The following is a 12,339-nucleotide window of genomic DNA, read 5'->3' as shown; positions in this document are numbered from 1 at the left end:
GTTTTCTTGAGCTAAATACACAGGACTCGCGTCAGAATGCCATGTAGAGGAGGACACGTGGAAGTTGCAAGTGGTCAGACGTTTTTTTTTTCTGTTTATGACAGTCAATGCTGTATTTGCATATCATTTGTGCATGTGTGTGTGTCTGTGTGTATATGGGTGTGTGATGCAGCTGGGTCAAATTGCGCTCCACCGTGACTTTGTTCATCGGTCCAGAATAATAGTTTCGCCATGAATTTTAGCCTGAAACAGGTTCACTTTTGATTTGTAATATCTGGCCCGCATGCAGATCAAACCAGAGTTTCAATACCACAATGGAGAATCAGGCGGAGGAATATCCGGGTACCTTGATGGCTTCGAAGAGGTCCGAGGAAGTGGAATTTCTTGCCAAGGTCTTCGCGTTGATACTAGAAGAAGGCATCAGAAAGCCATTATCTGGCGAGTGTAAAGGTGAGTGTGGCCGTAAATATGTAGTCTGGCAATTGTTGCGGTTATCAAAATCAGTAAATTAATTTCATTTATTTATTGTCCATAAAATGGAAACTCTTCTTTACAAGTGGCGTCAAATCATATCTCGAGTCATTAATCTAAGAATACACTGTAGTTAGTATTCAAATTTAGTTTTTTTGACGTTAGATATCTAATCGTATTATTTTTATCATTATTCTCATGACAGTCGTTGACTTCCAGCACCCAGAAGATCTTAAAGCTTCCTTCGACTTTAAAATCCGCGACAAGCCGGAAACATCGCAGAGACTTCTCGACCTTTGTCAGGAGACTTTCAACTACAGCGTGAAAACAGGCAAGCTCCCTTCCTTCCTCCCCATGCTCAATTCCCAATTCTTTATCCCACCCCCTTTCCCACCTAAATCCCTCCAATGTCATCACCTTATCTGGCATCCCCATCATCCATCTCCATCCCTCTCCACAACTCACATTTCCAACCACTGTCCCCATCAGCCATCCACCATTCAGTATTCCCCATCCCTCAACCCTCATCCTTTATCCCCATCCTCCATTCTCACATCAACCATTCAACCCATCTAACATCCGCCACCACCATCAACCATTCTCCATCCCCCATCCCCCATCCGCCATTCCCCATCCACCACCCCCCTCTAACATCCCCCATTCCCATCCCCATACACCCTCACTAGCTCATCCCTATCCACCGTCTCCTATCCCAATCCCCATCACCATCCCAATCTCCATCGCCATTACCCATGCCCATTTCCAGTCCTCATTACACTGTACATCAAAATGCCGATTTGAACTCATAATCTTGCCAAACAGTGCGACAAGTAACTATGTTAATAACAATAACAACACAGCAACAATAATGATGATGATGATAATAATAATACAATAAAAATAAAAATAACATCATTTTTAGTATTTTCATAATGATAGTAATAATGATAAAAATTCCCAGATCACTACCATGATTTAATGATCTGCTTCTTAAGTCATGATCAACTTTTCCTGCAAGTTTCATTCAAATCCGTTTACAGCTTTTTGAGTTATTTTGCACACAGGCAAACACACAAACAAACTAGCTACCAAAAAAGGAAAATTCCGTACAAACACTATAGGTGATAAACATACAAACGCCAATTAAAAATAACCTCCATCCTTGGAGGAGGTAATACGAGTGATGACAATAATAATAATAATAATAATAATAACAATGCTCCTCTCCCATTTTCCACTTTTCATCGCACAGCACACCCGCAGTATTACGATACGAATTTCAACGGTCAAGACCCCTACGGACTAGCAGCATCATGGATGACTGACGTTTTGAATACAAGCCAGTAAGACATAACGTCTGTTTCTATCATTTCTAACGTTGATCTCATCAAAACAGTATTCGTGGGATGTCAGAAGTGGAAAAGTATCGTGTTTCACATCGATTTGTTTCTTTTGATGCAAAACATATACACGTAATGTGGTTATGAGGTGTTTACGATCGATGTCCGTCGAAGAGACCACACAATGGTGGAATAGAAGTATATGAAGGGTTTATTCGCAAAAACCGATAAGTCCATTTTTGAAGATTTTGAAGTACGATCTCTGTCATAAAGTACAAAATAATACCTTTTAAATGATATATTGGTCAAAAGAAGCAAAATTTTTCTTATTATTCTCCTTATTTTTCTAGACCTTTAATTGCAAATATCTCCATTTGGCAAATATGGACTTATCGGTTTTTGCAAACAAACTCTTCATATTCTAGAGGTTTTTCGAGGTTTGGTATACTATGACTCTCTCTCCATCCATGCGTTTATCATTATTTGTAACGCTTTGTGTCCTGTAGATATACTTTTGAAGTTGGTCCGGTGTTTGTTTTGATGGAGAGTGAGACACTGGGGAAGCTGCGAAGACTATGTGGTTTTGAGAGCGGCGATGGCATATTCTGTCCTGGTAAGTCTGCTTATATTAATTTCTCATTCGTTTACTATTATTATTTTTAAAAAAAAGTATAGACAAAGGCGAAATGAGGAAGAACGCACAAGACCTGAAGTGTATCAGTGAAGAACGCTTGTATCCCACTGTTTTATATTCTTTTTTGTTTCTTTGGAAGGTAGCAAGGCATTGTTCTCGATGTATCTCAGTGTGTATGATATTGTCATATTTACTCATGAATTCAATCGCTTGTCTGCTTGTTGTGCTGTTCAGGATCTCAGAGAGGTAAACGAGAGAGTCATGTATAAGTTCTTGTCACTTATATTGGTTACTTATGAGAAGCTTCTGGATAGAAGAAATAATGTTGCTTCATTCGTATTGACATTGGAACGTTAATATCCTGGTCACTCATCTATTAAAATCAAACTCATTTACCTATTGATAATTTACATAATCACAGCAGAAAGGCATAGTTACAGAAAAAGCATCGTTTAGTATGTATTCAAACATTCCCATAGTTTTGTACATTATGTGTTTGTTTGTCTATTTCAATGTCTTTTTTTTTTATTTGCTTGTATTTCTTTTTTTTGGGGGGGGGGGGGGGGAAGGGGCGTTGTTCCGTAGCCAGCGGCGAAGATAGTAATACATATTGTGATTGGTTTGGAGAAATACTATTGCAAGTTGGATAAAAGTTCATTTTGTCACAATCAGTTGCAAAAAAAAAAACCTGCTTGATTAGACTTTTGCCTACTAGATCGCAGATGTAACCTATAGATCTACCAGGCGAAAGTCTAATCAATCAGAAAATTTGCAACTGATTATAACAAAATGAACTTTTATCCAGTTGCATTCCATTCGGATGATTCATTTCAGCGACTATTACAGTGGACTCCCGTCATATAACGAAGTCCTCTGCACCGGCAGTTTTATTTCGTTTCATCGAAAGTTCGTTATAACCGAACAAATAAGCAATAATTAAAAAGAGCGGATTCATGTTGCGGCCTGAATTTTTACTTCGTTGTAACCGAAATTTCGTTATAACCGTGCTCGTTATAACGAGAGTGCACTGTACCATTTACCCAAAACCGCTGCGATGACGCAAGTAATGGAACAGTGTGGGCACTGGCCTGCGCAGCTCAAGTCGGCGCCAATTTCAAATAACCTTTGACCTCTGACCTCCTTCATAGGTGGATCCCTTGCCAATATGTTTGCTGTAAACCTAGCGAGGCATAAACTTGACCCTAACTTTCGTGCCAAGGGGAACTATCACTCGGCGCCGCTCAAAATATTTGTATCTGACCAGGTATGATATTGTACACTTGGATGGCGTATAACATTTGTAATTCTACGCTCAATGCTTTTGCACTTTATCATAATATAGAAATATGTATGTGTGTACTGACTTCTGTGATTTCTTGATCAAAAATTATGTTAGTTTAACACAATTTTGATCGTCTGATTGTGGAATTTTCGAAGTCTCCAGACTCTATGCTTTCCAATTATGTCGTAATATTGTAATTTGTCCCATATTATTTCTGAAAATTTGCAAGGAAAAGGGTGGGAAATTTGAATAAAGAAAGAACGATCGATACTGAAGTATAAAGTTTATGATAATAACTATTCATAATAATTTCATAATGCATAGATCGTATATACTTGGATTTCTTAGATATAAAATTGTTTCGCATCCGAGGTGGTATATACAAATATTTTCATATTTCACGATCGTATAGCGAAATCACGAAATCCTTTTGAGTATTTTGTTTCTTTTATTTATGTCTGTAACTGTCTTCCACTAGTAAGACTATATCAGACAAGGGAAGGATGCGTTATGCAGAGATATAGTCCATCATCATCAGTTTTGTAAAGCAGACAAAGATAAACAACTGCTATGCACGTATCTTGTTTTATACTATACGTCTTTTTTTTTTGGGGGGGGGGGGTATGCTTAATGTAACATTTCGGTCTGGAATTTATTGTTAACTTGTGTGTTTGTTATTGCGCAGTGAACATGATTTCTTTTCCGAAATTTTGCATCCATTAATTGAGTTTGCATCAATATAATATTTTTGTCCATGGAAGCTCTTGTGTCTGCGTATGTATTACTTTAATATGTTATTGATTCCTGAGCGATATTCAATCAAGTGAAACACGTTCTTGAATGCTCGTGGAAGTTTCTGTTTGGTATATCATTGCTGAGAATTTCTCTCTGAGTATTGTTATCTTCTCTACCCCCTCCGCTTGTACGTCCTACGTTCCTATATAGGGTCACTATTCGTTCCAGAAGGGCGCCGCGTTTATGGGCATTGGCACGGAGAACGTGGTCATCGTAAAAACAGACGAGAGGTAAATAATGTTGGTAACGCCATCAAAGGCGTCTGTTTGGGCGGAATTCATTATTGAATTCAATTCAGTTTAAAGGGATTGTATAGTTTTGGTTGAGACCTAATTTCAGGTTTCTAACATTTTTTTGGTGAGATAATGAGAAACCTCCTGTAAAATATGATAGAGCATGTAATTCTATGAGGAATTCAACATTTCTTTGATGAAAATTGGTTTTGAAATGGCCGAGATATCCAAAAAAAGACGATTCTAATAAAGTGTGGGACCCACACTTTATTACGATTGCTTTGTTTTACTTTGTTTTTGAATGTTTCAGTCATTCCAAACCCGATTTTCATCAAATAAACTTTGAATTCCTCTTAAAATGGTATGTTCTGTACTATATCATAAGTGTTTTCTTGGTATCTCGCAAAAAGTTAAAAGCCCAATTTTCATCTTCACCAATACTGTACCATCCCTTTAAGTAGTGATTCGAAAAATGGTTTCATTAATCATCAAGACATTAGTGTCCCTGCCCGAAGGCCGAACTGTACATAAACGACATAGTTTATTACAAATATTTTAGAAAGAAATATTGATTGATATATGCTCCAGAAAATTTATTAACGATACTTGTAATATACCAAACATTATACGCTAAGAAAAAGCATTAATAATTGTGAATTGAATATGAACATGGTGATGACAAAGTTAACATATTTTGTATAGGCATAACCGGTCATTCGTGCCTCTACGATATGCTACGATATGCCATATTCACTCGCTTAGTCGATCAAGTTATCAATCAATCATCCATTAATTATTCCATCAATCAATCAATCAATCATTCATTCATTCATTCATTCATTCATTCACCCATTCATTCACATGCAACTTATCATTCTTGTCCATTCATGGATCTTCCGTTCTGTCTCATTATTTTTTCTCCTCCATGTATCTATTTTACAGAGGTAAGATGATTCCGGAGGAGCTAGAGAAAGCGATCGTGTCAGCGAAAGAACAGGTAAGACACATATGAATCGGTGGAGTGGGTGGAATGGGGAGTCTCTATAGAAAGCGTTTATCTTGTGGAATTCTTGAGAACACTTCAAATAGGGGCTATGCACTTTAACATATACCGTCTTTGAAGGCGACAATCAGCTCATTTTCATTAAGCAATCATACGTTTTCTTACGCTTCGTTTACCTTTTTCCTTTCGTGCAAGGGAGTTTTGGGATGTTGGGGGGGGGGGGATAGCATTCATGTTCGTAATAAGCTTTGGTGTCAAACTCATTTAGGAGCTTATAACCGTAACAAGCCAGTTTATTTGAATTTAAGTTACCGACGATTCAAAGTGATGAAATTCTTGCGCAGAGTTGTTTTATAGTGCAACCGATTCACAAATTGCCCAACATCGACGTAAATAAGCACTGAATTGATCAGTACGAATAGTCGTATCCATGACAAAAGAAGTTATGGGCATACATACCAGTGCATGATTCGAACCTACGACCTTCTGATCACCGTCTTGATCCACGATAGACCACTTTGCTGCCGTCAGACATCCAGTTCTGTTTCTTCTTCTTCTTCTTCCTCTTCTTCTTCTTCCTCTTCTTCTTCTTCTTCTTCTGGTTATAAAGTCTCCCTCCTTCAATAAGCTGAAGAGTCTTCCAGACTGGACTTTATGCCATGGAACGGGTACTGCGTAATATTATTCGAATTGATGCAAGTCAACTGATTGACAAATCTTGTCAATCAGTTGCAAGTTAAAAGTTCCGATTTTATTGATGTACCATGTGGGACATCATGATTTCAGGGGGAAATCCCGTTATTGGTAGCCGCCACCGCTGGCACGACAGTCCTGGGAAGCTACGATCCCATCGATTCGATGGCGGACATCTGTAGCCGACACGGCATCTGGCTGCACGTGGACGCGGCCTGGGGCGGCAGCGCGCTCGTGTCCCGCACCCACCGCCACCTGCTCCACGGGATCCACCGCGTAAACTCGGTCACGTGGTGTCTTCACAAAATGATGGGAGTGCCCTTTCAGTGTTCGTCCTTCCTCGTCAACGGCAATGTGAGTTTTAAAACTGAAAGTTCTAGAGTTAAGTAGTCTTTAAACATCGTCATCAGTCAATATCTCTTCGGGTTGGTGACCTTAAAAACAAATACCCAGGAATGTAATGTAACTTGATTTTCCTTTTTCTTTATCTTTTTTGTTTCGTTTTTGTTAAAACAATTCTAGAATGGATTGGGCTGGTACCCTTACAGATCGACCATTTGTTTTGTGATTTGCCACTTGTGACCACCGTATTTTTTTTTTATATCATGTCTTAATATCATTGTTTGTACAGAGCACTGAAATAATCTGTTTTTATAACTATGATTGTAAACATGTGTAATTCAGCCTTTGGCTACTAGACATGAATTGTGATAAAACCTGTTCAATTCAATTCGATTCCATTCAGTTCAATTCAGTTCAATATAGTAAATAACGTATTTAAATGTCGTAAATGTAACGATGCTGGGATCTTTTGTGTGATTGTGTTTCCATCTATTTTTGGATGTTATGGAATGTTATGAAATACATTCTTTGTATGTCCATAAAACAAAAATATTTTAATGAGCATTTAAAGGGGAAGGGATGTCTGCTGGGATGACACTCTAACTTCAACCTTTGAACTACTCATTTCCTTTGCAGGAAACCCTGATGAAGGAGTGCATGAGCGCGCATGCACAGTACCTCTTCCAGCAGGACAAGTTTTACGACATGTCGTACGACACGGGCGATAAGACGCTGCAGTGTGGTCGCAAGGTGGATGTCTTCAAGCTGTGGCTCATGTGGAAGGCAAAGGGAAACCTCGGATTCGAGGCGGAGATCGACCAGAAGTTCGCCGTGTCCAGGTTGGTTGGTTCCCTTTGCCTAAATGTGTGGCTGTGTGGCCCAGCGCTGAAGTCCAGGGCACAGTTTCATGAAAGTTGTCACCCTGACAAGTTGTCAGTCTCTGGCAACCACCTAAGTAGCAGTCAGTGACCAGAGTTTTTCAGCCAATCAAAACCAAGGATTTTACTGAAATTGTCAGAGAGTCAGAGACTAACAACTTGTCAGGGCTGACAACTTTTATGAAACGGTGCCCCAGTGCACGTGTTCGCAGAGAAGTGTAGTGTAACCGTGTGCACCTGTGATCTGTGTCCGTGTGCGCATGTTCGTTTGTTTTGACTAGTGTAGTCAAGTAACCAGTGATGTAATGTCGCGGTTATCGAAGGTCTTGTATGAGGTCTCGAAGACTAAATTAATGAAGAGAAATATCAAATACTTCCCATTTTTGTCCTTTGAACGTCTGTCCTTAGAACTGGTTGCTAATGATAATTGTACATGTACTTGGTTACATTGAGTGTAGGCACCGGTTTTTGGTGATTCTTCAGATTCTTGAAAGCAGAAAAGAAAGGATCCGTATCACTTTTACAGCAGGTGGAGGGCAGTAGAAATAACTTCCATAAATGAAAGTTCCGTTGTTTTCGTATTCAGGTATTGACAAGTCAGTGTGACCTTTTATTGGTGGATGAATGATGAGGTATAGCTATTATCACTTTCATATTCCGCGAGAACTACAACATTCTGCTGTCATAATTATTCTCATCTTATCTCTCATTTCACTACAGACATTTAGCAAAACTGGTCCGAGAAACAGATGGCTTCGAACTTGTGCAGGAGGTAAGCGTGGAACAAACGAAACCTTTATTAAGACGGGACAGCACATTTTACCAGTTACTTGTATATTTATTTTGTCTGTCTGTTTTGACTTTCGACCGTGGATGCGAGTAAGTATGGACGTAATACAGAAACATCCTGTGAGTTATGGAGGTGGGGAAGCTGTTCTGACGCGGCTGTGTGAGAATCCTGATTGCCAACAGTATTGAGTATATCAGTGACATGATGACGAAATTTGATTTGATTTGATTTGATTTGATTTGATTTTTATTGGTTCTGCGTTGCGATTTCATAAAACAAATAATGCACGTCAAAGAGTTCGGGCATGAGTGTAAATGGTCAAACCCCGTCCTGCAGGTTATTGTAAGCCTTGAAATTCAACTATGCTCCCGAAAAATGCTTATGACCACTGTGTCTCTCCATGACTTTCGAAAATCTTCCCGACTTTAAGCGTGCCCTATGATCCCGTTCAGACGTGTATCATGCTCTGATAGCACCTCACGGCAGTGCAGCGATCACTTGGATATTCGCATTAGACCTGTGCACTCAGCACGAGTGACGCTCCATACGGCTTGGAATCAGGGTATTCACTCAGTAATTATTTCGTTATCTGCGTTGCACTACTTCGAGGCACAATACAAAACGCGCTTATTATGGAACACAAACATTCTTTATGATTTGAAATAGTCGTAAAAAGACTTTAACATAAACCGTTATGCTCACCCATTCCCATGCACGTTTGCACCTTCACATATACCTGTTTTAGCCAACTGTTGTTGTTATAAGTTGACAAAGAAGATCTTGTGTTCGACCCTTAGCCGGAGTGCACAAACATCTGCTTCTGGTACATTCCGAAGTGTCTACGAGGTCAAGAAAGGACACCCGAATATTGGCAAAGATTGCACAAGGTTGGTTCCCATGGTTACTTATACATGCAATAAGGGACATTCTCGCTTCGGCAGGACGAATTAGTAGGAAGCTATTCGAAAGTATGCACTCTCACACAATATTATCCATTCTGTCTGCCTAACTTTCACCCAGTTGCTTTCATCGTGTAGACTTACCACAACATCAGCATATCGGCCTAAAGGATTTGTGATAATAATTATGATGCCAAGTTTATATCACCCTCGAGCATCAAACAATTTTAGTGAAGTGTCAAGCAGTGGCGTATCTAGGGAAAACGGCGCCCGGGGCAAGCGCGAAAATTGCGCCCCTAATTTCTGAAAAAGTGTTCAACCCCAACCCCATCCCGGTAGGGACTTTAAACAAAGTCCACATGATATGCTTTTTCAAGCACTTTAAAGGGGTCTTTTGAGGGTGATTTAAATGTAATGATTTTTGATAAATTTTGGCGAGCGAGCGCAGCGAGCGAGCCGAAATTTTTGGTATTTCAGCTTACAAAACATGGAATTCTTGTCATTTTTTGCTGATCAAATCTTACAATTCCAATCAAGATATAGTGACGGCCTTATAGATAACGATTTATACCAACAAACTGCATAAGGAATTTCAAAAGTAACCTAAATTAGTACGCGCGAGTTAGCCGAAATTTGTATATTTCCACGTCATCATCACGTTTTGTTCTTATCTCTTTTTTCTTTTTTTTTTGTTGATAAATTTTGGCGAGCGAGCGCAGCGAGCGAGCCGAAAATTTTTGTATTTCAGCTTACAAAACATGGAATTCTTGTCATTTTTTGTTTATTAAATCTTACAATCCTAATCAAGATATAGTGACGACCTTATAGATAACGATTTATACCAACTGAGGACTTACAATACTAGTACTCTAAATTAGTACGAGCGAGTGAGCCGAAATTTGCATATTTCCGCGTCATCATTACGTTTTGTTCTTATCTTTTTTGATTCGTTTTTTTTTTCGCTCCCCCCCCCCCATATGTTCGAAACCGTTGGGGTCCTCTCTTGATCCAATCGGCGATCGCTTCAGAACGAAAGAAATTGCAGCCGCTGCTCCGTGTAACATTTTTCCTGCTTAATATAAAATGACATGTGTGAACACAATAGACATTGTCATTTTGTGTGCATCATCGTCACGTTTTGTTCTTATCTTCTTCTTCTTCTTTTTTTGGATAAATTTTGGCGAGCGAGCGCAGCGAGCGAGCCGAAAATTTTTGTATTTCAGCTTACAAAACATTGAATTCTCGTCATTTTTTGCTTATTTAATCTTACAATCCTAATCAAGATAATAGTGACGGCCTTATAGATAACGATTTATACCAACAAACTGTGGACTTGAAAAAAAATACTCTAAATTGTACGAGCGAGTGAGCCAAAATTTGCACATTTCCTCGTCATCATTACGTTTTGTTCTTATCTTGCTTTATTTTTTTTTGCGCCCCCTTCCCCCCCCCCGTATGTTCGAAACCGTTGGCGCATTCTTTTGATCCAATTAGCGATCGCTTCAGAACGAAAGAAATTGTAGCCGCTGCTCCGTGAAACATTTTGCTAAGTATAAAATGACATGTGTGAACACAATAGACATTGTCATTTTGTCCGCGTCATCATCACGTTTTGTTCTTACCTTCTTTATTTATATAAATTTTGGCGAGCGAACGCAGCGAGCGAGCCGAAAATTTTTGTATTTCAGCTGACAGAACATGGAATTCTTGTGTGAACACAATAAACATTGTCATTTTGTATGCGTCATCATCATGTTTTGTTTTTATCTTGTTTGATTTGGTTTCCTGCCCCCCCCCCACCATTCTCCCTCCCCCCCCCCCCCCTTTCCGGGCGAGTTTTTTCTTCTTCTTCTTTTCTTTTTTCTTTTTTCTTCTTCTTCGTTTTTTTTTCTTTTTCTTCTTTTTTTTTTCGTTTTTTTTTTGCGCCCCCAAGGAGTGGCGCCCGGGGCACGTGCCCCCCTTGCCCCCCCCTAGATACGCCACTGGTGTCAAGAGATGTCCATAATGTTCTAAAATCATTATTAAAAGTTTAGCCGCATGAAGATGTTCTTTTACTTTTTATGTCCTTTAACCAGCACAGCTGAATATTAAAACTAAGCTTGAATATACATGTATAGTGTAGGGGGCCTGCGTTGAACCTTCATTCTCTACGAGACTTTGATGTAAGTGTCTGTTTGTCACGTGTTGCCAATTTGCAGGTGGCCCCAGCGATCAAGGAAGCCATGACAGTTGAAGGGTCCATGCTCATCACATACCAGCCGAACGGTACCAAGGTCAACTTCTTCAAGGTGGGCGTCGGCAACGCCAGGATGACCAACGAAAGCATCGCTAAGGTCATCGAGGAAGTCGACCGTTTGGGGAGAGACATCCAAGTGTGATCGCAGAGGAAAAAAAAAACGATCTCGATGATGGAAAAAACAGTTTGTCGCTAAGGACGTAATGATTTTTTTTTTCTTTGTCGGTCCATCTGACCAGCTTTGTATCTTTTTCTATCTACTAGTATCTATCTATCTATCTATCTACCTATCTATCTATCTATCTATCTATCTGTCTACAATCAATCAATTCATCTATCTATCTAATCTGTCCGTCTGCAATCAATCAATGTATCTTTCTGTCTGTCTGTCTGTCTATCTTATTAGGTACCTCAATCTCTATTAGGTACCTAAATCTCTATCCGCTTCTCTTGATCGTACTACCGTGTGGGCAGCGGTGATGATTTCTCTTAATACAAATCTTTGGTATGCCGAATTTAATTGCCAAGAGTTATAATCGTCATCTCTCAATATGATCCTGTAATATTCTGGTGATGTCACTACTTTTGGCGGTTATAGGCCTACATCAGCTTCTCGTTATAGCATCTATGCAAGAATATAAATCATTGCCATGAAAAAAAAAAAAATCATCGTTAATGTGCAAGAAATTATGACTGTAATTGTATCGGGAAACTTGACAAATTGTATTTCTCGTCGTAAATGT

General features: G+C 39.3%; 1 protein-coding gene across 1 annotated transcript; it reads left to right on the top strand.

The window, feature by feature from the left end:
- Positions 1 to 314: 314 nt before the first annotated feature.
- On the top strand, positions 315 to 11,738 carry LOC139731586 (cysteine sulfinic acid decarboxylase-like). Its single transcript, XM_071642475.1, has 12 exons — positions 315 to 450; positions 677 to 802; positions 1,724 to 1,814; positions 2,318 to 2,424; positions 3,594 to 3,709; positions 4,673 to 4,752; positions 5,698 to 5,752; positions 6,545 to 6,805; positions 7,430 to 7,632; positions 8,392 to 8,443; positions 9,259 to 9,348; positions 11,559 to 11,738. Exons 1-12 carry the CDS (start codon positions 315 to 317, stop codon positions 11,736 to 11,738), a joined length of 1,497 nt encoding a protein of 498 aa, XP_071498576.1.
- Positions 11,739 to 12,339: the final 601 nt, after the last annotated feature.

This window comes from Diadema antillarum, unplaced genomic scaffold (assembly GCF_040938485.1).
Source record: "Diadema antillarum isolate AM-2024a unplaced genomic scaffold, OU_Dant_1.0 seq00000381_RagTag, whole genome shotgun sequence".
In the NCBI taxonomy this organism is placed as follows: Eukaryota; Metazoa; Echinodermata; class Echinoidea; order Diadematoida; family Diadematidae; genus Diadema; species Diadema antillarum.
Note: the sequence above shows the minus strand (reverse complement) of the source record. Positions and strands in the feature narration are given on the sequence as shown.